Source organism: Belonocnema kinseyi, chromosome 7 (assembly GCF_010883055.1).
Source record: "Belonocnema kinseyi isolate 2016_QV_RU_SX_M_011 chromosome 7, B_treatae_v1, whole genome shotgun sequence".
NCBI lineage: Eukaryota > Metazoa > Arthropoda > Insecta > Hymenoptera > Cynipidae > Belonocnema > Belonocnema kinseyi.
In genome coordinates this window covers 135770396-135795897 of record NC_046663.1, presented here as the reverse complement: position 1 = coordinate 135795897, position 25502 = coordinate 135770396, and the positions used below count along the sequence as shown (strand labels likewise).

Below are 25502 nucleotides of genomic sequence, written 5' to 3'. Positions count from 1 at the left end.
AAGTTATTTAATATTTTAAACTACCCTGGTGGAAATGTATTCTCATAATAAAATACAATAAATTGAAAATTGAAGGCTTAGAAAATAAAAAAGAAATTTAATTTAGGGCCTCAAAATTCGACTGGTTTGAAATAAAACTTTGTAAATTGGATTCACTACTTTGACTTTCAAATTGAAATTTAACCATTTTCAAGAATTTTTAATTTACCTAAATTAAAATGTTTAAGAACTCGAGTTTAGAAAATATTATATTGGAAATTGGAAAATATTTAACGTTTTAGTTGAATATTGCTTATTGTTGAGGAGTTCAGGCATAAAATGGGCGGATTTTGAATGGTTTAGTATAAAGTTATTTAACATTTTAAACTACCCTGGTGGAAAGGTATTCTCACAGTAAAATACGATTATAATGTGAAGACTGTCATGCCTTTAAAAAAATGTTAATTACTTTAAAATGTTGTAACCGCCTTAATAGCAAAATAAATTTGTAGTTTCTAGTACATTTTTGTGTGTAATACTAATAATAATCAATAATGCTTAATACTACCTACAGGTTTCCAGTAAGCTTTTCATAATGTATTAGAAAATGAGAAAGCATTATATTTAGTATAATGCGGTTATTAATAATTATGTGATATGTATATGTGTTCTACAATTGAAATAAAATACTCACATGTTCTTATTCCGTTTACTACGTTGTTTTATTATTTCTTTATTCTTATGTATTCATAACACTGTATAAGGCAATGAAGAAAACCCGGCCTTTACCTCATTATCACAAAACTCTTTCTTTTGAAAATTTATAAACAAATCTTAAATTATTTTAAAATTCTCTAATTTTAAGTTTCATGGATAGACCGTATTTGACATAGTCGACGAGTTAAAAGATTCAAATAAAAATCAACAATTTCATATTTAAAAATTTGAAATTGTACTAATCTATATAGTTTAAGACGGTTAAGATGTGACAATTCTAAAAAAACCCAGAAACTGTGTAACTGAATACTTATTAACGCTTTGAATTCTTTGGATTTTGGCGCTTTAAATTTGAATCTTTTACGTATAGCTGTTACTTTTAAGAACGCCTTCTACTGTAAAGAAATACAATATTAGTCCAACAAATTTCAATAAAATAATTACGCGCCTGAGAACGAATTAAACCTGGGAGACCCTTTCGCTTACACGTTCGACTTATAAATGATTAATTTAAAACTATTTCATTTTTAATAGCTTTCACAAGATTCACGTACAAGTTGTAAGCGTCCTCAACAGTAGATGGTACTGAAATATTTCCCGTTGAAGCATCTGCTGCTTCTTTAAAATCTGGAGAGATTAAGACTGGTTCTTTTGTGTGTTCCTTAAGAAGTTGCACGTGCTGCAAATTGACTTCTTTCTTGAATTCGGTTTCTCCAAACCTTTCTGGCCATTTGTACAATTCGTCAGGTATACCGCCTAAAACATTTCTGTTATTTTGTTTGCGTATTCTATGCTCATTCCACTTTTTTTGCAATCTCATCATTTATGATTGAGAAAGTATTAAAATTGTTGGAAATTTGACATCACAGTTTTTCAATGGATCTCCACGTTTCGAGACCCCCCTAAATAAGAAAATCAGGTTTTCACGATGGCGTCTGTCTGTCTGTCCGTCCGCCCGTAAACACGATGACTCTCGAACAAATGAACGAATCAAGTCCATATTTGGCACACTTTTTTTAGGTCCTAAAAGAAAGGACGAGTTCGTTAACCAGCCATTTTTAATAAAAATTAAAAAAGTGAGCGCATTTTGAAAAATTTTTAGACCCCTCGTTTCTGAATTTGAAAATTCTATGTATGGATATTTATAGTATTGAAAAGAATAAACAATTTATTCTTATGAATTTTTTTTGATAAAAAGAAAATTCTCAGAGATACCGCGTTTTCAAAATTTTTTAAATCAACCGAAAATCAAAATTTCAAGCCAAAAAACGCACGGCATGAAAAAAAGTGAAGACAAGAAAACCATTTCTTTTTAAAAGACCTACAAGATTATCATGCCAAATTTTTGGATTTTCTTCAAAAACCAAAAATTCAAATTTTGATTGCACAAAAAAATAATGAAAAATAAAAATTCCATTTTGTAGACGAACTATGTAGGATGCGAAAAAAGACGAATTAACAAAAATTTTCATCCCAAAAAAGAGCAGCGCGAGTGTTACGATGAGAATGTGTACGTCAAAGCCCACAGAGCTTTGCGATACTTAATCTTTCACTATACTTAATTAAGTAGACAATTCAGAATATTAAGACGCATATAAATACTGCCATCTAAAAGAGATCTATTTGATAAAATTTTTTTCAAGCGTTCCAAATGCAAAGAAGAAATATCCGAGCGCAAAGCGCGAGGTAACTTATTATCGAGCGCGAAGCGCGAGATCGAACCGTCGCGCGTCCTAGGCGCGTTGCAATAGAATAGCCATAACGATTTCCTCTGTCGGGCTTTCAATCAAATTTTTTCTATTGAAATTTGCAGCACTCATAACCCTACCGAAAGAAATTTTTGAGTTTTCTTTAGCGAAATAGCTTGGCCCATTTGAATCTATAAACAAAGTCGATTTGAAACAAAATAGTCTCGGAGATAGTTTGAGAGATTTGGGTCCTTTTCAAGATCCTTTTAGTGGTCGTTTTAAGAGTGATGCGACGGTAATATAATGTTCCTTTTGTATTCGTCACGTACTGAGCGGACAGAGTTATTTACAGTTATTGGTCGTGGCTAATCCGCTCTCCCTTTTCAAATTTCTCTTCAAATTATTAACACTTTTTTTTAATTGATGAATTTTCTCATTATATTTATTTATAATTATAACTTATATACTGATATACAATTTTCTAGTTGAATTCAAAAATGTTGTCTTTTTTGGCGTATCTCATTACATTTACGAGAAACGTTCTATTAATTCCAATTTTAAGCATTGAAAAAAAAGTTAGATATCTGAAGTCATCGAAACCCATAGATTCCGAATTATTATGTTTTAGGCTGTTAACTATGAAATTAAAAAAAATCTACTTCTAAATTTTAATCCGAAAGCTTAACAAAGGACCCTTGAGTGTCGACTACTCTATTGAGATAGCCTCTCTGCTCGTTATTTATGATCGTATTCTTATTTCAATTTCGGAAAGGATATTTTAAAGCCTTCAGACCATTTAAACGAGCTTCCTGGACCTTTAAAAATATCTACCTGAGTGCCTGCGGAGAATTTCTTTGAGATTCTTTGACCTAAAGAATTTTTAGTATATACTCAAAGATTCTTTTCGGTAGGGAATCCTTGAAAAACTCCTTGGTGAAATGCGTATATCGTATTTTTCACTTCATAAATGAAGAATAGTTTTGTAACTAACTATAACCTTCCTCAAAATACTTTTTTATTTTTTTCTAGAATTAATCCAGCCCCCTTGTTTATCTGAAAATAAAAACAAAACTGTCAACATAATTCATCTAAAAATGATCTATTTCGTCCGTATAAAACAATCAAAGCACATTATTTCATAACTTGCAAATAGACTCCATTGATATTACAAGAATTTTTTAAGAAAAACACTGTCTTGCCTTCGTAGGTTTGTTTTTCCTTTCCATAGAAATCGAAAAAAATAGGAATCAAATGCCAGATAGGAACATTAAATGAAAAATTCAAATTGAAATTAAAATCAAAGAATTATACATTTCATCATGTATTTATAATATTGTACTTCATGGAAATTAGTCTAAATAATCTTCTTGTGATCCCTTAAACTTATTGAAAAAAATTAAAAACTCCATGGAATGTGTAAAAATTCCTCAAAATATACCAGATATTTATCAACCTTTTGCAGTCGCTTACAATTTTTTAAAGCTTTTGAAAATACCTCATAATCTTTTAAAATTAGCTTAAATTTTGAATTTTCTGTCAAATCTTTTGAAATCCCATGCCATTTTTTAAAGACAGGAAAGGCTCTTTGGAATTTTTAAAAATCCCCTAAAATCTTAAACTATTTTTTAAATCGCTTCAAATTGTAGAAATCAATTAAAAATTTCTTTGAATCTTTGAAAATATCCAGAAATATTAAAAAGGCTTGAGATGCCTTCAAATTACGGAAAAAAAATAAAAAATGCCTCGCAATCTTTTCAAATTCCCTAAAACTTTTTCTATTTAGTAAATTCTTTCGAAATTCCTTGGTATTTTGTAAATACATAAAAGAATCCTTGGCATTTTTAAGAATCTCCTGAAATATTTAAACTTTTTTGAAATCCTTTCAAATTGTGGAAATCACTTGAAAAATCCTTGGAATCTTTGAAAATATCCAAAAATCTTTAAAATATTTGGAAGTACCCTGAAATATTTGAAATCTGAGAAAAATACTTTTGAGTTTATTATATTCTTAATTTTCTACATAGGTTAATTTTGACAAATTGTCAACCTAACTTTCTCCTTCAAAATTTTTCACTTACAAACATTTTTAATAATAAACATTAAATAAATAATATAGCCTTACCTCCAACACACTTTTGACTGTTATATTCGTATTGTTTCACTTTTCGTGCTTTTCGTTCAAAACTGGTGCTAACAAATATTTTCGAGGAAGGCAACGCAACTCGTATGATATGCCTTCGTTACCGTCATTTACGCAAGTCAAAGCATACATGCGTACGAGCTTTAAGATGGCGCATAGGCGCTTCCGTAATGAAATGGCCATAATACTTTGTGTCTACATCAACAAAACACGATATCAACTGTGTTTAATAGAATAAACAGAAACAATGATAAGCGAAAAAACGGTGTGGGAAGATTTATCAGGAATTTTTGCTGATCCTCCAAAAATGAGAAACATGTGTGAAAAATGCAAGTATGTAATTAAATTTTACTATGGGATTATTAGTCAGTTTGCATCTTTTTATTTAATCTGACAAATGATGGCTTTTTGAAGCTCTTCAACTGGGTATATTGCTAGATAGATTTATCAGTAATATATGTCGGAGCGGTGTTGCGGAACGAATGTAATGCTTAAATATGCAACACAGAAATTCTAGATTGGTATAAAATTTATACGTCCTACACTTTTCTGGTACAGTGCCGGACAAAAGTATACCCAGCAAAAAAAAATTCATACTGATTAAATTGGAATGATTGAGGACCCGCTTTGTGACAATGACGTATGAGGTATTTTCACTTCAACCAACAGCTAACTTAACTTCGTTAAAAGCTGAGGGGAAAGCAAAAGGCCGAATGCATGGAACAAAACATTTCTGTAATATATTTGTAATTAATAATAATAATAATTATTTTATTATTTCATTAAATAGTATTTAAAAAATAAAAACTATTTTTTCCATACAGTTATACAGGAAAAATTAGATTTTACGAAGATATTAGCAAAATACGGCAAAAATGAACTGAATCCCATGAATTTGGTTCCCTGTTTTCCCCTCAGCAATCTACGAAGTGAAGTTAGCTGTTGGTTGAAGTGAAAATACCTGATTGGACCAGTGTGTTAATGCGTGTAAATTCGAGAAAACGGTATTTCAATTTTGAATCTTTCTCTATGTATAAATACGGTGCAAAAGTCTTAAATCGGCGAATTCACTTAAATGCGTCAGCACGAAAACGGATTAACATTGGTCAATGCGTCTGAATTCGTGAGAGTAAATTACGCACTCGAATTCGCTCCAATTCGTAACGGCGAATTTCAGCAAATGTTGATTTATACAATTTAATCCCTAACAGGAAAACCAATACCCTAGCGAAAGAAACTGAAAGGGTCGGAAAGAAAGTATCGTCCCGGTCCTTTCCGATTTCTATTGCTTCCGTTTCTATCCGCACGTTTTCTTTTTTCGAGCTTTTGCCAAATTGTCCCACTGCGTATCGACTTCGCATTCTTCAAACCTAAATTTTACTGTGAATATTTGAAATTTTATGTTGATTCAATTTCAGTAATTTCATGTTCAAACTTGACATCAAGAGAAAACGTTTAAGTGACATCGAATGCAATAAAAAGTTTGACTTTTAAATGCGTAGCCCATTTATAAGTTAAGTCTTTCTTAAGTAATAAAAAGTTCATCCTGTTTTTATATGTTTTTTTTTATAACTTTATATCACTTTTATTGTATTGCCGACCTGTGAGACAAAGAATAATTACGATCTGTCCGGCAGTCCAAAAAATAAGTGTGAAAAATCTGATGCCGATTGGTCAAAAGCTGCGAATGCCCTCCTCATTTGCCTCCTGCCATACCCTTAAGACCTAGCTGAGAGTCTAAAGAATATATGTGGAAAATTTGGTGCTGATTGAAAAAACTGGATTTTCATCAGCATCATCCGTTTTAGGCCAGTTGATTTGATATATTTCAAAAACTGTGACCCCCCACCTCCCACCAAGATGTAGTATTGGTATACTACATCTTCCTCCCAATGCTCTTACGACCTGTTTGCGAGCTCAAGAAATATGTGCCCTACCGAAAGAAATTTTTGAGTTTTCTTTAGCGAAATAGCTTGGCCCATTTGAATCTATAAACAAAGTCGATTTGAAACAAAATAGTCTCGGAGATAGTTTGAGCGATTTGGGTCCTTTTCAAGATCCTTTTAGTGGTCGTTTTAAGAGTGATGCGACGGTAATATAATGTTCCTTTTGTATTCGTCACGTACTGAGCGGACAGAGTTATTTACAGTAATTGGTCGTGGCTAATCCGCTCTCCCTTTTCAAATTTCTCTTCAAATTATTAACAATTTTTTTTAATTGATGAATTTTCTCATCATATTTATTTATAATTATAACTTATATACTGATATACAATTTTCTAGTTGAATTCAAAAATGTTGTCTTTTTTTAGCGTATCTCATTCCATTTACGAGAAACGTTCTAATAATTCCAATTTTAAGCATTAAAAAAAAGAGTTAGATATCTGAAGTCATCGAAACCCATAGATTCCGAATTATTATGTTTTAGGCTGTTAACTATGAAATTAAAAAAAATCTACTTCTAAATTTTATTCCGAAAACTTAACAAAGGACCCTTGTGTGTCGGCTACTCTATTTAGATAGCCTCTCTGCTCGTTATTTATGATCGTATTCTTATTTAAATTTCGGAAAGGATATTTTAAAGCCTTCAGACCATTTAAACGAGCTTCCTGGACCTTTAAAAATATCTACCTGAGTGCCTACGGAGAATTTCTTTGAGATTCTTTGACCTAAAGAATTTTTAGTATATACTCAAAGATTCTTTCCGGTAGGGTATGCCCGACTTATTGTCGATTGGTCAAAAATTGTGGATTTGCATAAGCATCATCCATTATAGGTTCCTATATGGGTGGTTCTAACGAAAGTGTACCTCTGCGCGTCCTCTTCATTTTAGTTCATTTTAACTCAGCCTAACGCGGCGTTTCTCACTTATGATAGTTGTACATGTGTCTTCTGATGTAGAAAAGCGTCCCCAAGATGATAAACATATTTTTAATCAGTTTTAATTTGTGTATCTAAGTACATCGCTCAAAATGCTTAATTTCCGAAGCCTTTTTCAAGTGTCTCCAACCTGATTTTTTAAACTTTGGGGCATATCTAAGTAAATTGTACTAATTTGTTTGATATCGTAGCTATGCTATGTTGCAATATAGATTAAATACTAACAAAAAATCATTGTACTAAATTTCCAACCTGTGAATTTCATACTTTAGACAACCCTCACATTATGTCCTGAAGTTTTACATAAAATCCAAAACCATTCTAATTGACCGCAATGAATACTTTAGAATACTACAAATTGTACTTTATAACATATAAATTAAAAGTTTTGGCTCTAAAGTTCAAGATGCTACTCATAGTTATTCGTCAATAATGAATAGTCACGTCATAAATAAACAATAAAAAAAAGAGTGCGTGTAAAAATTCGGAGTTGTCTCCGAAGCCTCATTTCTCACTAACCTTGACAACTTGTTCATTGTGTTACCATAAAAAATGTAAGCCATTACATAATATTCAATCGTATCATGGGGATTTTGCTTTATATTCCTTCTAACCTTTGATAATTATCGATTTTATACCTTTTGTAGCATCCGAAGCGAGTAGTCTCCGAAGCCTTTTATATCCTTATCTGTGCTGTAAAATGGCCACTTTACACTCTGAATTTTACGAAACTCAGGATATTGTTTTTGGATATCTGGAGAACATATTACGGCAGGAAAAAGTTGAAAGAGCAGGACAAATTTTGTAATGTAAAACTCGATCCAGCGAGGGACACTTTCGCGAGAAGCGCCCATATAGGATCCCCGCTCCTAGCGAAATCGCGGTAAAATTTCAGCCACAACCACGTATCACGACCGTGAGATAGGTGGTTACAGTCTGTAACGGAATCAATACGTCGATCCAGCGAAAGCCTCATGCAGCCTAAGAATGCGGCTCTGTGGCACGCCCAGGCATGTATAAGTCTCTCTAGCGGAAAGGTGTCGTATAGCGCTTCTATCAACGACCTAAGGATCTTTAGGGATACCTTTAAGTTTTCCTCGCTTCAAATAAACCTTGGCGGATTTTTCTTACCCAAATTCTATTTCAATTTCCTTAGTATATCGTTCGACAATCCCTAGAGCTAGATGTATTTGCTCTTTGTTTTTAGAATAGATCTTAAGATCTTCCATGTAAAATACATGAGTGACCTTGTATTTTCGATCTGCAGGTTTGCCGCACAAGTACCCGTCGGAATGGCGAAGTGTTAGAGATAGTGGCAATAATGTAAGGCAAAAGAGGCGTGGGCTCATGGTTTTGCCCTGAAACACACCTCTCTGAAAGATGACCTTGTTAGTTGTCACATGATTTTTTCCAGATGAGATAGTATATCTGGTTTTCCAAAGCGACATTAATCTCTCTATGCACCTAACTATTTGTGGATGAACGTTTAAGATTTTCAAAAGACAGATGATAAGTCTATAAGAGGTCGAATCGAAAGCTTTCCGATAATCAATCCAGGCCATCGATACGTCACGCTGGTAGAATGCTGCATCTTTGCAGACACATCTATCGATGAGCAGGTTCTCCCGACATCCCGCTACGCCTTTCTTTGAGCCTCGTTGTTCATACATTTCTTGCCACATAGGTTCAATTGCCCGAACAATCCTATCATTTAGGACAGCTGTGAATATTTTATACAGTGTGTTCAGACAAGTGATTGGCCCGTAATTCTTCGGGCCAGCTAAGTTGCCTATTTTCGGCAGGAGTATTGTGCGCCCTTTCACCAACCACTCCGGAATCTGCTCTTCCGACTTTAAATATGAGGTGAAAATACGGGCCAAATGCTGATGGGTTGAAGGAAACTTCTTCTACAAGAAGGTTTTGATACAATCTGGTCCCGGTGCGGAATAGTTCTTCATCCCTCTTAATACTTTTTTCACCTCCTCGGTAGTGATGGATGGGCATTCCTTATCAGGTGTTATGAGGGCATCACATAGCTCCTTGAAGCTATTTATATTTTCTGAGTCTTCGTTTTGTCTATGCTGCACTTCCTAGACTTCTCTCCAAAGTACTTCGACCTCCTCTGGTTTGGGTGGGTGTTCGACAGTAACCGGAGGGTCTTGGAAGAGTCGAGATGGGTCAGAGAGAAACTTTTGATTTTCTCTGACCCACCTCTCCCTCCGCTCTAGACTTCTCTTAGCGTCAGGTAGTATCCGTATTCTCTCAACAATATGCTGCCTGATGGTCAGCAGCTTTGACTGGTTAAGTGTGTGATAATGGGTCCGGAGTTCGCGCGCTAACCTTCGAACTTTGGCGGTAAAATTTTTGCCAGATGTAATGTAGTCAACCACACACTGAATACGGGACGCGTACTGTCTTTCCCAGCCTATCTTTATGGCAAGTTGAAGCATTCGTCTTTTGGTCTTATGATCAACCGTTGGTTTTGTTTTACGGTTCGCATCGGGCAAAGCTCTTACTGCATTAATCACACAATAATTGATAGCCCAGAGGTCGGATTCTCCGGAAAAATGTCCACGAAGCTCGTCATCCATTTCAGCCAGATCTTTAGGCTTGAGAGAAACCTTGGTGTTGATGTTTCTCCCAGTCGTAAAGCATTGCTCTTCATCTATTGGATGCCTGCCTGCGGTTGGTCTTAGTGTCGCCTCTCTTTCTCTGTTGTCGGCTTGTTCTAGCTGTGGTAGAGTAGGGGTTCCGCCTACATAGCCCCTTTTACGGAGTAGTTCAGCATGGTTTCGCAGACGTTGCTGCGAAAAGTGCGATAGCTCCGGGTGTTTCTCGCACCGCAGAGCATGTAGCCGTGCCATGTAACCCCGTTCAGGGGCCACACTCGCATCGTAGCACTCTAGCAAGTCGTGATTCAGTCGCTCCGTCCACGTAAAGGTCGCGAGATCCCGTTGATCAATCGCATTGAATCCATTTTCATTGCTTCCCCCAGCTCTAGAATAGTCGGCATTGTTGGCCGTCCCATTGTCGGGAGCCCTGCGCGTTCTGTTGTTTTGAACCGCACTTACTACAACTATGTTTGGTGTTGTCATTGTTGTGCCAACGAGTAGCTAGAAAAAGGGGTTCGTCCATCCTTGTAGAGCCCCACATGCAAGGATAAGGCATAAAGATGATAGTTGGGCGTATAATCTAAACAATGAATAATACAAAGTACAATATAGCCTCGGAAAGGACTGGAACTTCTAAAGAAAAATGGTATGCAAACGGAAAATCTAAAGGTCATGTTTCAGGCGACGAATGGAGACTGGGTGTTTGGAATCTTAGGGGAGTAAATGATCTCAAGGTAAAATAATTGCGTGAAACTATGGACGTGAAGAAACTAGATATTTTATGTCTGCCTGAAACAAAGAAAAATGGATGCGAAACCAAAGACATAAAAAACGGCGTGTTGAAAGGCGGATTTGAAATATGGTCAGGAGTAGACTGTGAATCACATGGTAAAAAAGGAGTAGGTCTGATTTTGAATGAAAGAGCAAAGCAGCATCTCGGAGACTATGGTTTTGTATCTCCTAGACTGCTGTGGGCTAGAATGAAATTAGGAATCAGAAGACTATTTATCATAGCATGCTACGCGCCCGTTGATAGTGATCTTAGAGAAGTAAGAGACGCCTTGTGGGACAATTTAAATGACACAGTAAATATTTGCGAACATGGGGAAAGAATAATTCTACTAGGAGACATGAACGGATGGGCAGGCATCCAAAATCATGATACAGAAAGAGCATTAGGTAATTTTGGGGATCCAAGAACAAACTATAACGAAGATAAATTAGTTGTTCTATGCTTAGAAAGGGGTCTGTTTATTAAAAATCCTTGGTTTAGGCATAAAATGATCCACATGTACACATGTTCTCAATCAAAATTGGGAACCTACAGAAACGGGATGTGCGAATACATTTCCAAAATAAGATAATCGAAAGCATAGATAGGGCAACATGGGAGAACCGTATAAAAAGCAAATATATAGAAGGCGCCTGGACAATGTTACGGGATATCCTTGTTAGATGTACGTGTGGTACCGCAGTTGTAGGAAGAATGTCTGGTGAAGCGTGGTGGAATGATGAAATTCAGGCTGCCCAAAAATCAAAGAGAGAAGCGTGCAAGAGAACTTTGAACATCGCAGGTCTTAGCAATAAGGAAAGAAATAGATGTAGAAATGATTATAGAAACGAAAACAGGATACTCAAACGATTAGTGAAGGAACGTAAAGATATATTTAGAGCAGAAGAAGAAATGAAAATACAAAACGACTTTGAAGGAAGCAGGAAACTATTTTATAAAAAAATGAAAGGAAACAAAAGTACAGAATTTGACAACATGAGAAATAGTAGGCGGGAAATGGTATATGATGCAGACGGAATACTAGAGGCTTTCAGAGACTATTTCAGGAGGAAATTCGGAGATGAAGCTATAGGACACCATCACTGCGATGTAGAACACGATGCGATAGAAAACTCAATTGAGAAAGTCTGTGTCACTGAGGTTAGGAATATAATTAAGAACATGGAAAACGGTAAAGCTGCCGGAGTAGACGGTATTAAGGCTGAAATGCTTAAACACGGTGGCAAGTGCATACCACGTAGACTGTGCGAATTGATAAATTTATGTTTCGAGATGGGAGACGTCCCAGACGATTGGAAAAAAGCGATTATCGTACCAATATACAAGAGAACGGGAGATAAAAGCGACTGCAATAATTACAGAGGGATTAGGTTATTAAGCACTGTAAGTAAAATGTATTCAAAAATACTTATTCGCAGGGTAATGAAAATAACAGAAGCAAAGATTTGAGAAGTCCAAGTGGTTTCATGCCAGGAAGGTCATGTACGGATCAAATATTTAGCTTAAGGCAAATAACAGAAAAAAGTTTGAGAGTAGGAAAAAAAGTTTTCTGTGCATTTGTTGACACAGAAAAAGCTTTTGACAGGGTAGATAGAAGTAAACTTCGGGAAGTCCTAAAAGAGTATGCAGTCAATGGATGGCTCCTACAAGCCATAAAAACAATATATACAGGTAGAAAAGCGAGTGTAAGAGTGAATGGCAAATTGAGTGATTATTTCGATATTATTCAAGGAGCTAAACAAGGATGCGTTATGTCTGCATGGTTATTTATATTATTTATGGGCAAGTGTTTAAGAATGGCTCTCTTCGACGAAGAGGGTGTGGATCTCAAAACAGTAAGGGTACGTGGGTTAGCGTTCGCAGATGATAACGTTGTTATGGCAGAGTCTATCGAAGACTTACAAAGAATGTTGAATAAACTAGATGCAAGCATGAAGAGCATGGGCCTTAAAATTAACGCAAATAAAACAAAAACTATGGTGTTCGAAGGAAAGAGTGAGAAAATACTATGCAATATTTTATTAAATGATGAGAGATTTGAATAAGTTGATAAGTTCGTATACCTTGGTAGCTTATTTACTAGGGACGGGAAGGTAGATGAGGAATTATATAGACGCATAAACGAATGTAAGAAGGTTATTGGTAAAGCAGCTCCTCTTATCAGAAGTAAAAATATATCAAATAAAGCTAAAATGGCAATACATAATTCTATATTTGTACCGACTGTACTATACTGTAACGTACATAGACTTATCAACACAAAGATAAGAGTAAAATTAACGCAATTGACATGAGATTCATGCGCATAATGTGCGGGAAAACTCTGATGGACAAAGTAAGTAACGAGATAATTCTAAAAGAATGTGATGCAGAAGAGACGCCAGTAGACACATGAGAAAGAAATCGGTTAAGATGGTTCGGACATGTTGAGAGAATGCCAAATGAACGACTAACGAAACACGTGTATCAAGGTAAAGTAAATGGCAGCATGCCCAGAGGTTGACCGCGGCAAGAATGGTTAGAATGTGTGAAAAAGACCCTAGTTAGAAGAGACATAAGAAGTCACAGAAACACGAAAGCCTACATGAAAAAATGCATGGACATAACGACTTCGTGAGGTTCGCTTGGGATGGTTGCTAGAGAGATTGATCAGCAACCTGGGTCGGAGCAGTGTTGCGAAACGAACGTGTTAATTACATAAATAACACGAGAATTCTGGATCATTCTGAAAATTCTCTATCCCCTCCACACACCACTCCTTTTCCCTACCGAGTGAGTCACGTCTACCCCGAAAGGCAAATGGTTTAATGGTGTAATAAATTTTTCTGCATGTATAGTGTGTAGAAAAAATGTATTAAGCATTTTTTAGTTGTTTAAACAAATATAGTTTTCTCAAACAATTATTCTTCCAAAAATACAGTGAACACTAGATATCGGGCCCCCTGATAGAGATCTATCGAGAATTGACGCCGCGTCCCAAGTAGGAGTAAAAGGAGCTGCGCGGGGTGAGAAGCGATCGCTCAGGCGTGAACAAACAAGCTTTTCTACAAAACGGCCCTATATCTGGGTAATTCCCCACTAAAGTCAGCCCAAAAATCGGCCGAGTATCAGAGTTTCACTGTATTTGAAAAAATCTATTTCCTAAATTAAACATATTACTGAATGATTTCCAGGAGTAGTAAATTGAGGTAAAAACGTTATGTCATTGTCTGGACAATTTGCATACGATCAAGCAGTTTTCTATTAAAAAATATGGATAAATAAAATATGACACAGAATTATTTTCGTAAATATAATGAAATATAATATAAATCCATTTTATTTGCAGTCTTATTACGACGCTAATAAAAAACAATATTTTTCGGCCAAAGACAATGTTTTCTTTCTGGTATTTGGAAAATGTTTTCTGTAATTTTTTACTGCTTTTAGCAAGTACTGTTTTTGACCCTCATTTCTCGTTATCAAGCAGTTAAAGCTTCACAGGTAATCTACGTTCTTCATGCATTCTGATGCGATTTCTCGAAGGTAAGATGTCGAAATTCCAAATCGCGGAAAAAAGTTTTGAGAATTCGTCTTGATGAAGTACTGAATTTCCTTGTCAGGGTGGCCACATATCAGGAAAATGTCAAGGGAAAAAGTGTCAGGGAAATAAAGTAGCTACCGGGGAAAATATAAATTGATACTTTTTCCTATCGTTTTTAATAAAACCTGCAAAAACGTTTAAATTGCCCAAAAATCTTCTAGATTATTTTTTCTTTACAATTTTGGAAATCTATTTAAATCTTTTTTTTAATACTTTTAGGACTAATGACGGGGTTTATACAACTCATTCAATTTTTTACTCAGAAATAAGAATTTTCAATAGAAATGTAAGTTTTCAGTTCAAGAAAATAGTTTAATTTTTCACCAATAAATATTTATGTGAAGTTTCCATCAAGAAGAATAATCTTCTACCAAATCGATCTGTCGCTACAAAATTGAATTTTATCTAAGAAGATTAAGTTTCAACCTAAATACAACGAATTTTCTACAAACTAGTTACATTTTTTTCAGAACGAATTAATTTTGAACTAACAAAATTAATTTTCAACCAAGCGTCAATGCCAAATCGTGTCGTCGGGCGTCAAAGCCAAATCGTTCTCTCGTAGAGAAAAATTCCTACATACTTTTTTATTTTGAAATAAAATGATTTTTAGAACGTTGTAAAGTGTTTTGAAGCTTACTCTTGAAGTACGAATTAAAATATAAAATTTTTAACAGAACCTTCAGTGAGCCCTGAGCTTTAACCCAAACGACAGTTTTAGTGTTATTACTCTGCCATTCAACTCAGTGACTTATCCTGTTGAAGAGTGACGCCCCTTGTGCACGAGCGCATCCCTTTGTGCACAGGTGCTTATGTCTGATACCTTTTTTCTTCTGAATACGCGATTGTCACCAAGTTAGGGTCGTCAGTAGATAATTCGGTAATAAGAAAACTTGCACGTAATTTTCACAAATATTTGAATATTGAAATGAAAATCTAGATTGTCAATTGGTTTAATTTTTAAAAATTATATTGAAAGTAACTTTTAAACTTTTTGTTTTTATATTAATAATATTTAATAATTACACTTAAAATTACGCGAGATCAATAGTTCTCATATTAAAACTCAGAGTGTCAAACATAAAAAACATAAAAGATCAAAAAATAGTCAAATCTTGAAACACTAAGACTTTTGCTGAGATGTGCCCGGCAAATTCAGTTTCAATTCCCTCTAACAAAATTACGTGAGATTAACAGTTCTCATATTAAAACACAGAATGTAAAACTCAAAAAACATACAAGACCAAAAAATAATCAAATTTCGAAAAACTAAAACTTGTGCTGAATTTTTATTTTTTCGAAATTTAACTATTTTTTTTATCTTGTTTGTTTTTTGAGTTTTAATATGGGAACTGTTGATCTCACGTAATTTTGTTTAAATTAATAAACACTCCTTTTTCAAACACAACACAGCACAAATTTTATTTTTTCAAAATTTGACAATTTTTTTCAGTTGTATGTTTTTTGAGCTACACATTTTAATTTTTAATATGAGAACTGTTAATTTTACTTAATTTAAAAAAAATGAATAATAACTGAATTTATCAAGCATAAGTCATAACAAGTTTCACTTTTTCGAAATTGAACTATTTTTGATCTGATGTTTTTTGAGTTTGATATTTTTAGTTTTAATATGCAAATTGTTGATCTTACATAATTTTGTTAGAGGGAAGAAACACTTTATTTTTCGAGCACAATTCAGAAAAAGTTTTAGTTTTTCAATATTTGGTCATTTTTTGATCTTGCATGTGTTTTGAGTTTCATATTTCGAGTTTTAATATGAGAACTGTTGATCTTACGTAATTTTGTCAAAGGGAATAAAGACTGAATTTGTTGAGCACAACTTAGCACAAGTTTTAGTTTTTCGAAAATTTTAAAAATAATAAAATTTTTTGGTTGTTTTTTTTAACGTTTAAGTTTTTGAAATTTTTCTTTCCTGCACACAATTTTGTAAGCCGCCTAGCACAACCTTTACTTTTGCTCTATTAAGAAATTGCGGATGTAGCAATGAAAACATTTTTCAAAAATCGTGCCCATAATTTCTGATTTTTCAAAAAACCGTTCACGGCCTAAATAAGAACAATTCTAGAAAAATTTATTACACCTTTCATTTTTTCGAAAAAATAGGTTTGCGGATCTAATTTCCGCAACATTCTCTTTGGTTAAAAATGTAACTATTTTGTTGAAAATTCATCTTTTTTGACAGAAATCTAATCTTTTTGGTTGGAAATTCATATTTTTGTAAAGGATTCAACTATTTTGTTTGGCAATAAGATCATTTTGGATAACAATATCAGCTATTCTATTTTATGTTAATAATTTATATTTTTTACTTGAAAATTCAACTACTTGATTTAAAGTTAAACTAGTTTTCTAAAAAGTCTTTTTGTTTGTTAACAAATTTTTTTATTTTTTACCTAAAAATTACACTTTGATTATTTGCAAAACATAATCCTAATCTTAAATGAAAAAAAATCTGAATGAAATTGTGTTTAGTAAGAAATGTATTTTTTGAAATAGTTCGAATATTTAAAACTATAGAACGTAAAAGAAAAGTTTTATTATTAGTCGGCTTTCAATGCACGCTTTGCTGCAGTAATGGTCGGTATGGTCAAGTTCATCCCGACTTAATTTTTTTTTACTAATTTTCGATTTATTCATGGACCTCAGTTTAAGTAAGCTTACTTGAACAAAGGTATTTTATACACAGGCATGTGAAAGTAAGAAAATTAAAAAAAAAATTATTTTTTCAACTATTGATTTGAAAATAGCATTATCAGCATCTACGAATATTTCCGATTCCAAAGATATATTACATGCCTAGAAATGTTGAAAATTTGAAGGAGTTTAATATCAAGAAACTTGAGCTTAATACTCAATTTATTACTAAATACTTCTCAATTTTCCAATCTTTATAGACAAATTACATATTTCTGGAATCAGAAAAATACGTAAATTTCGAATAAATTACTTTTAAATCACTGATTGCAAAATTAGGAATTTTTTATTCTTAAATTTTTATCCCATTTTCCAACAAAGGGCCCTTGAGGAAAACTATGGACTGGCCAAGCTCGCATGTACTGCCATGAAGGTAGGTCGTAGGGCAGCCAGGGCTACATGTGTGGACCTGTATCTATAGCAGAAGGCTTTATGGTTGAGACTGCATCTGCAAGTCCTAAGCCTCTAACAATAAGCCACTTTGAGTTCTTAGTTTCCATAAATTCTTCAGGCTAGTATATAAATATTGCAATTTTATGCAACTTTTGAGATGCCTAACATTTTTTTATAACTTCCTTGATGTATTAAAATTGGATAAAATGCATCCTTACTAAGAAGAAAACCAGTTTATAAAATGGTAAATAAATTGATTCATAATTTCTTCAACGAAATAGAAAAAGTAAAAAAATTATACGTTTCACGTGTTAAACTCCATAAGACATAAAATTTGATATATAAAGTTCTAAAAATCATTTTATTTTAAAATAAGAAAATGTGCACAGATTTGTTTCCAAAAGAGAACGATTTGTCATCGACGCCCGTAAAAATTAAAAAAAAACTTTAATTATAAAGAACGAATAGTTAATAGAAACTTAAGAACAAAGCCATTTTATTCTTTATTTTGTATGAAAATTATTCAGCTCTATTAAAAATCTCTTAAGATTATTAGAAGCTGACAACCAGACTCTCTTAATTATTGTTTATAGTACAAAGCGTTACTATTTCATCTAAAAGTAGGTGATGCTACTTTCTTAATTTAATTTAATCGTAGCCGGTTTAGAAATATGAAAATTTCGTCATGAAACATTCAATCAAATTTTAATAGACTACATTTACTTTCTAGCTTCGAAAAAAATGGTTAAATGTTGATGATTTTGATGACTTTCGTAGTGGAAAGTCAAGTATTCAATTAGAAATTGAAATTGTGAAACATCGAAATTACTTCTTTGTGAAATCAAATACTTGTATTGTAAAGCTTAAAAATTGCATCGATTTGAATTGCATAAATTGTTAAAATTAAAGGCTGTTGAATTTGAAATATTTACGATCAAATTTGTACAATTTTGAAGTATTGCAATTGAAAACTCTTGACCTTTATAAAAAATGAAGTTAGTAAAGGGAGGAATAGAAGTGGATGGGATGAGGACTGCAAAGAAAAAAAAGGAGGTCAGAAAGGAATTAATAAAGTAGAGAAAAAAAAGTAATGGGGAAGAATATAGGGAAAAAAAGAAAGAGTATACTGAGTTGTGTGATCAAAAGAAAGAGGAAGAGAATAAAAGGTTTGAGGGAAAGGCGGAGAAGGCTAGGGCGGAAGAAGAGACATCGAAGGTAGTAAATAGAGACAGAAAAAGAAGAAAAAAAGTAAACTAAGATATTGAAATGGTTGAATGGAAGAAATAGGTTAATGGGAGAAAGAAGGTTAAAAACAAATTGGAGAGGAAGAATGTTGATATTTGATACACTGGTATGGCCGGTATTAGGTTATGGAGCAGAGATATGGGGATGGAAAGAAAGGAAAGATATTGAGATTTTACAAGAAATGTATATAAGGTGGACACTAGGAAATTTGAGACGAAGCTGCGGGAGGGAAAGGGAGGGGAGTTGGCGAGAAAGTGTTTGATGGAGGTAGAAGAAAGAAGGGGGAGCGCGATCGAATAAACGAAATGGAACGAAGAAAGAAGGGAGTTCTTTAATGCCAGAGAAATAGAAGAAGAGGCTTTAGTAAACTATGAAGAATTGGAAACAAAGGAAAGGGAAAGACAGTTAATAGAAAGATGGGGGATGATTGAGGAATCAAAATACAATAAATGGTATAAAATGATAAAAAAGGAAGGATTACCAAAGTATTTAGAAAAGGGATGAGGAGAGAGAAGGTGGACCAGAATAGCAAGATTTAGATTGGGAAACGAGGTAAGGGAGTGGAGGTATTGGGAGAAGGAAGAGAACAGAATGTGTAGAATATGTGAATGGGATGAGGAAACGTGGGAGTATGTATGGGAAGGATGTAGGTGAGGAATGGAAGATAAAGGAAGTTTACTCCAGTCTCTTCTTCTATTTCTCTAGCATTAAAGAACTACCTCCTTTCTTCTTTCCATCACGTTAATTCGATCGCGCTCCCTCTCCTCCATTCTACCTCCATCAAACACTTTCTCGCCAACTCCCCTCCCTTTCCCTCCCACAGCTTCGTCTCAAAATTCCTAGTGTCCAACTTATATACCTTTCTTGTAAACTCTCAATAGCTTTCCTTTCTTTCCATCCCCATATCTCTGCTCCATAACCTAATACCGGCCACACCATTGTATCAAATATTGACATTCTTCCTATTCAATTTGTTTTTAACCTTCTTTCTTCCGTTAACATATTTCTTCCATTCAACCATTTCAATATCCTGGTTTACTTTTTTTCTTCCTTTTCTGCCTCTATTTACTACATTCGATGTCTCTTCTTCCGTCGTAGCCTTCTCCGCCTTTTCATCAAACCTTTTATTCTCTTGCTCTTTCCTTTGATCACATAACTCGGCATACTCTTTCTTTTTTTCCCTATATTCTTCCCCATTACTTTTTTTCTTTACTTTCTTAATTCCTTTCTGACCTCCTCTTTTTCTCTTTACAGTCCTCATCCCACCCACTTCTATTCCCCCTTTTACTAACTTCATTTTTTATAAAGTTCAAGAGTTTTCAATTGGAGTGTAGGTCACTTTTCCGAATGTTCAAAGTATCGAAAACCAGTATTGCAAAAATCGAAGTACCGAAAGTTAAAATATCGAGAGTAAAAAATACGAAAAGTCAAATATCCGAAAAACAACTTTCAGAATTTTCGAAGTATAGAAAACCGTAATACCGAAGAGTCATTATGCCGAAAAATCATTATAGCGAAGATTAAAAACACCGAGAATTTATTTTACCGAAAGGTTAAAATGCCGAAAACCATTATTGCGAAAGTTAAAAATCCCGAAAACCGTTTTACCGAAGATTCAAAATGCAAAAAATTTAAAAACAGCTTACGCTAGTACACGCGCGAGTATTTTTATTAAACAAAACTTAAAAATATTTAATAATGTAAGTAATAAGTATTGAATGATGATTAATTAACTTTGGCTCGTTTTATACTTATTCTAAAAAAATGGGCTGTGACATTAACAAAGCAGTGCATCGTGTAAGTATATGGTGTCAGTGGTACCAGTGATATCGCAATGGCACTTGCGTTCAATTGAAGTAACAGCTGCTGCACAATTCTCTACATGTATTTAGAAACTACAAAAACTTACGCTGAGAAACAAGTTCGGTTGCAAGTACTATTGCTACGGACATTAAAACCACTCTACATGGGAAAAAGGATGATTTTTCTGATTTTCAATCCTTATTAGTACATTAAGGGCCATTCACAAAATACGTAATACATTTTTTAGGAACTTCCGACCCCACTTCCCTGCGTGATACCTTTTCCATTGTCCTCAAAATAGAGAATGATACTTTGGTACACCCCCCCCCCCCCCCCCCCCCCCCCCCCCCCCCCCCCCGCCCGCCACATGTGTCACGTATTTTGTGAATGGCCTCTTAATAGTACATACGGTTTTGAAAAGTGATTATTTAGTTATTATTTAGATATTTATTTCTGTAAATAATCACCGTTCACACAAGAGTCTAACAGTATTTAAAGCCACGAGAACCAAAAATCGTGTCAAAGTTGCAATTTATAAGTAAGAGTCGCATAAGATATTTTTCTAGAATATTTTCCATTAAAATAAATTAAAAAGCGATTGCGTGCTTTCATGATTTACTTTTATATAAAAAACAATCAAACGGTGAAAGAAGGTCAATTTAAAAAAAACTCACTCTAGTAAGTAAAGACCAATAAAGTTCACTCTCTTTCGAAATATGTCAACATTTCAAATATCTTCTATTTGAAAGTTTCTGCAGCAACGTCAGATTGTTTATCTCGATTGTTTATCTCGATTGTTTTTGATAGAAAATGCTAACTTTGTGTATGGTTACCTGTCAGCTCATAAACATATTTCTTTAAAGGCTACGTTCGTAGTATTCATTGTGTATTTTTTGCCGCTGCTTATTCACGTTTTTAGTTACTATTACTTATAGTGTAGCTTAGTGAAAAAGTTCAGTGAAAAAATACTTCTAAATGATTGCGATCAGAAGAAACAGAAACCGTAAAAGAAAGCAAAGAAAAAAAGAGGGAAGAACACACCAAAATTAGAAAGGCGGCTAGATGGAAGGACGTTCCACCTAAATAAAAAGGAAAACGGAGTAAAGTGAGTGATTTAAAACAAATTATTTAATAGTTTTTTAAAAAGGAATATCAAGTGTGATATCGGAGTACTATGGGATAGGTTGAACGTTGATTAAGTTGCATTATTGCATAGGATGCAAACTCCCGTACGTTATCTTAAATTATAATTAAACAACGATTGTCTTATAAACTCGGATTTTCAAAATAATTGTTTTCAGTCGTGAATGCAAATAATGTATGGGTATGGGTGAATTATTTTCGTCATAATTTGTTAAAATTTGTGCAACAAATTTCAACCCCTAAAAACTACCTCCTGTGTGGAAAACAGCATGGCGGGGCCAGCGAAACATTTCGCTGACAACCACATTATTCAAGGTCAACTTCATATGGGCGAATTATTTTCATCATAATTTGTTCAATTTGTGCAACAAACTTCAACCTCTAAAAATCAAACCCTGTGCGGCAAACAACATGGCGTAGCCAACACAAAAATGTCGCCGGCCCCGACATTACCCTCAATAGACTTCATAGGGGTGCATTATTTTCGTATTAATTTGTTCAAATTTGTGCAACCAACTTCAACCCCTGAAAACTAATCCCTACGTGTCAAACACCATGGCGTCCCCAGCGAAACGTTTCCCTGGGTCCGACTTTATTCAAAATCAACTTTATATGGGTGCAATATTTACGTCATAATTTGTTTAAATTTGTGTAATGAACTTCAACCCCTAAAACTACCCATGTGGGAAAACAGTATGGCGGGGCCAGTGAAACAAACAGCTGGTCCCGAGATTGTCCAAAATCAACTTTCTATGGGTGCATTATTTTTGTCATAATTTGTTCAAACTTGTGCAACAAACTTCAACCCCTAAAAATCAACCTCTGTGCGGCAAACAACATGGCGTCGGCAACAAAAAAATTTCGCTGGCCCCGACATTACCCTAAATAGACTTCATATGGGTGCATTATTTTCGTCTTAGTTTGTTCAAATTTGTGCACCCAATTCCAACCCCTGAAAGCTAACCCCTAAGTGTCAAACCCCATGGCGTCCCCAGCGAAACGTTTCCCTGCGCCCGACATTATCCAAAATCATCTTTATTTGGGTGCAATATTTACGTTATAATTTGTTCAAATTTGTACAATACACTTCAACCCCTAAAAAGTACCCCTGTGCGGAAAACAGTAAGGCGGGGCCAGCGAAACGTACAGCTGGTTCCGACATTGCCCAACATCAACTTTCTATGGGTGAATTATTCTCACCATAATTTGTTAAAATATGTGCAACAAAGTTCAAACCCTGAAAACTACCCCCTGTTAGGAAAACACCATGACGTCGCCAGCGAAAAAATTTCGCTGGCCTCGACATTACCCCAAATCAACTACATATTGTTGCATTATTTTCGTCCTAATTTGTTTAAATTTGTGCAAACAAGTTCAACCCCTGAAAAACTACCCCCTAAGTGTCAAACACCATGGCTTCCCCAGCGAAACGTTTCCCCGGGCCGTATATTATACAAAATCAACTTTATTTAGGTGCAACATTTACGTAATAATCTGTTCAAATTCAGACAATAAACTTCAACCCCTAAAAAGTACCCCCTGTGCGGAAAACAGCATGTCGGGGCCAGCGAAACGTACAGCTGGTCCCGATATTGTCCAAAACCAAATTTCTGTGGGTGAATTAATTTCGTCATAATATGTTAAAATTTGTGCAACCAACTTCAAACCCTGAAAACTACCGCCCTAAGTATCAAACAACATAGCGTCCCCAGCGAAACGTTTCCCTGGTCCCGACAATGTACAAAATCAACTTTATTTGGATGCAATATTTACGTCATAATTTGTTCAAATTTAGGCAATAAACTTCAGCCCCTAAAAACTACTGCCTTTGCGAAAAATAGCATGGCGGGGCCAGTGAAACATACAGCTGGTCTCTACATTGTCCAAAATCAACTTTATATGGCTGAATTATTTTCGTTATAATTTGTTCAAATTTGTGTAATAAACTTCAACCCCTGAAAATTATCCAGTGTTAGGAAAGCACCAGGGCAGGGCCAACAAAACTTACCCCTAGTCCTGACATTGTCCAAAATCAACTTTCATGGCTGAATTATTTTCGTCATAATTTGTTCAAATTTGTGCAACAAACATCAACCCCTAAAAACTACCCCCTGTTAGGAAAACACTATGACGTCGCCAGCGAACCGTTTCTCTGGCCCCGATATTATCCTAAAGCAACCTTATACAAAAGCATTATTTTCGTCCTAAATTGTTAAAATTTGTGCAACGAAATTCAACTTTTAAAATCAACATCTTGTGCAGCAAACACCAGGGCAGTAAACCTGATAAGTGTTTCAGTGACCAGGATGGTGGATGACGGAGTCAACGGAGTATTCACTGTAGTTTCTCCTTTTGAATAGATCACGACATATTCATTGAGTGCAATTAGGTGGCCAGTGAGTTCACAGAATACGGTCAACGTAATGTGTAACATAGATTTTCTAGTTCACGTGGTGACTACATCTCTGGTGAATTACGTATCGAATAAGCATCATGTTAGCCAAGATACCCTCCTACGACGTAAAACTCGACAGTTTTGGAGATTTTCTTACATTTTACAGAAAATTGCACCAGCTACGAATAGACCGTGGGCTCACAACGTAAATGGGAGCGTGATACGGATAAGGCCAATTTTCACATGAGATGTTCGTCTGATCATAAGGAACGTAAAAATGGGTGCCTGGCAGGTGTGAGTGGATGCGTTCACCTGTGGCGACCTATCAAAGGTGCGAATTTTTGGCAGTTAACTTACGTGACTCGGATAAGGTTGAAAATTGGTGTACATGTAGGGGCTGAAATTAGAAATAGCACCTGCACATTGTCAGGCACTTACTTGGATGCAAAAGTGTTGTCAGGCGGCTTCGAAGTCGCCGGACATGCAGGTGAAATTTCTTGAAATTGATTTTACAGGAAAAAGTTTGAAAGAAAAGTTGGTCCACTCCCAGAGATGCATATTTTCATTGGTATATAATTTTTTGATAAAATTGATATATTTGGATAAAGCATCGATTAAAGAAATACCATAACAAAAAAAAGCCCTTTTTATTGACAACAAGTGATTTTTTCGAAAATCATTGAGAGACAAAAGGTACTCTATCACAGGTGTACTCCAAGATGAATAAGAAGTATTTGTTCAAAATGTTAATATTTACCAAGTTATTCGCATTTTTCCTTCTTTTTCCCACTTTTTCAATCACCTGCTGTATCTTTAGCAATTTAAAAGAAGGTGTGCTCTAAATTAGTAAACGAATAAAGTAAGTCTTGTGCAATGAATTGGCGTCAGCCACTTTCAATTAAAACAATAACTTATTCTGCTATAAATAATCATAATCAGTGTCACGTTCTCAGCTTCTGATTATCGTAGAAAGTTGTAATAAAGATGAATATGATTATAAAAATTAAACAACAAAATCGCTTTACTTTAAAATACCCATTATTCATTATTGTTAAAGTTTTTGTTTTGTCGCGGAGATACGTTCGATCTTCATTACCGTGACGAATGTCAAGTTTCCCAGACCCTGCGTGGGTCATTGGCGTAGGCATTACGATTGCATTTTTAATGCTATAGAACTGCATTAAAAATGCAGCACGAAGAATTTGTAATGCCTACGCCAATGAATGACGCTGGGTCTGGGAAACCTGACATTCGTCACGGTAATGAAGATCGAACGTATCTCCGCGACAAAACATAAAGTTTAACAATAATGAATAATGGATATTTTAAAGTAAAGCGATTTTGTTGTTTAATTTTTATAATCATATTCATCTTTATTACAACTTTCTACGATAATCAGAAGCTGAGAACGTGA

At 34.6% G+C, this 25502-nt stretch overlaps 1 protein-coding gene across 5 annotated transcripts in view; it reads left to right on the top strand.

The window, feature by feature from the left end:
• The first annotated feature begins 4682 nt into the window (after nucleotides 1-4682).
• Nucleotides 4683-25502, top strand: part of LOC117175811 (DTW domain-containing protein 2) — a 217397-nt gene continuing 196577 nt past the window's right edge. For 3 of the 5 annotated variants that reach the window (XR_004467528.1, XR_004467529.1, XR_004467527.1), the window contains exon 1: nucleotides 4743-4857. Coding sequence is in view for 2 of the 5 variants with exons in the window: in XM_033365563.1 (XP_033221454.1) it covers nucleotides 4772-4857 (86 nt within the window). In the remaining 3 variants the exon portion in view is untranslated. Of the gene's footprint in view, nucleotides 4858-25502 lie in introns of all 5 variants that reach the window. The other 2 variants (XM_033365563.1, XM_033365562.1) reach the window with 1 other exon arrangement.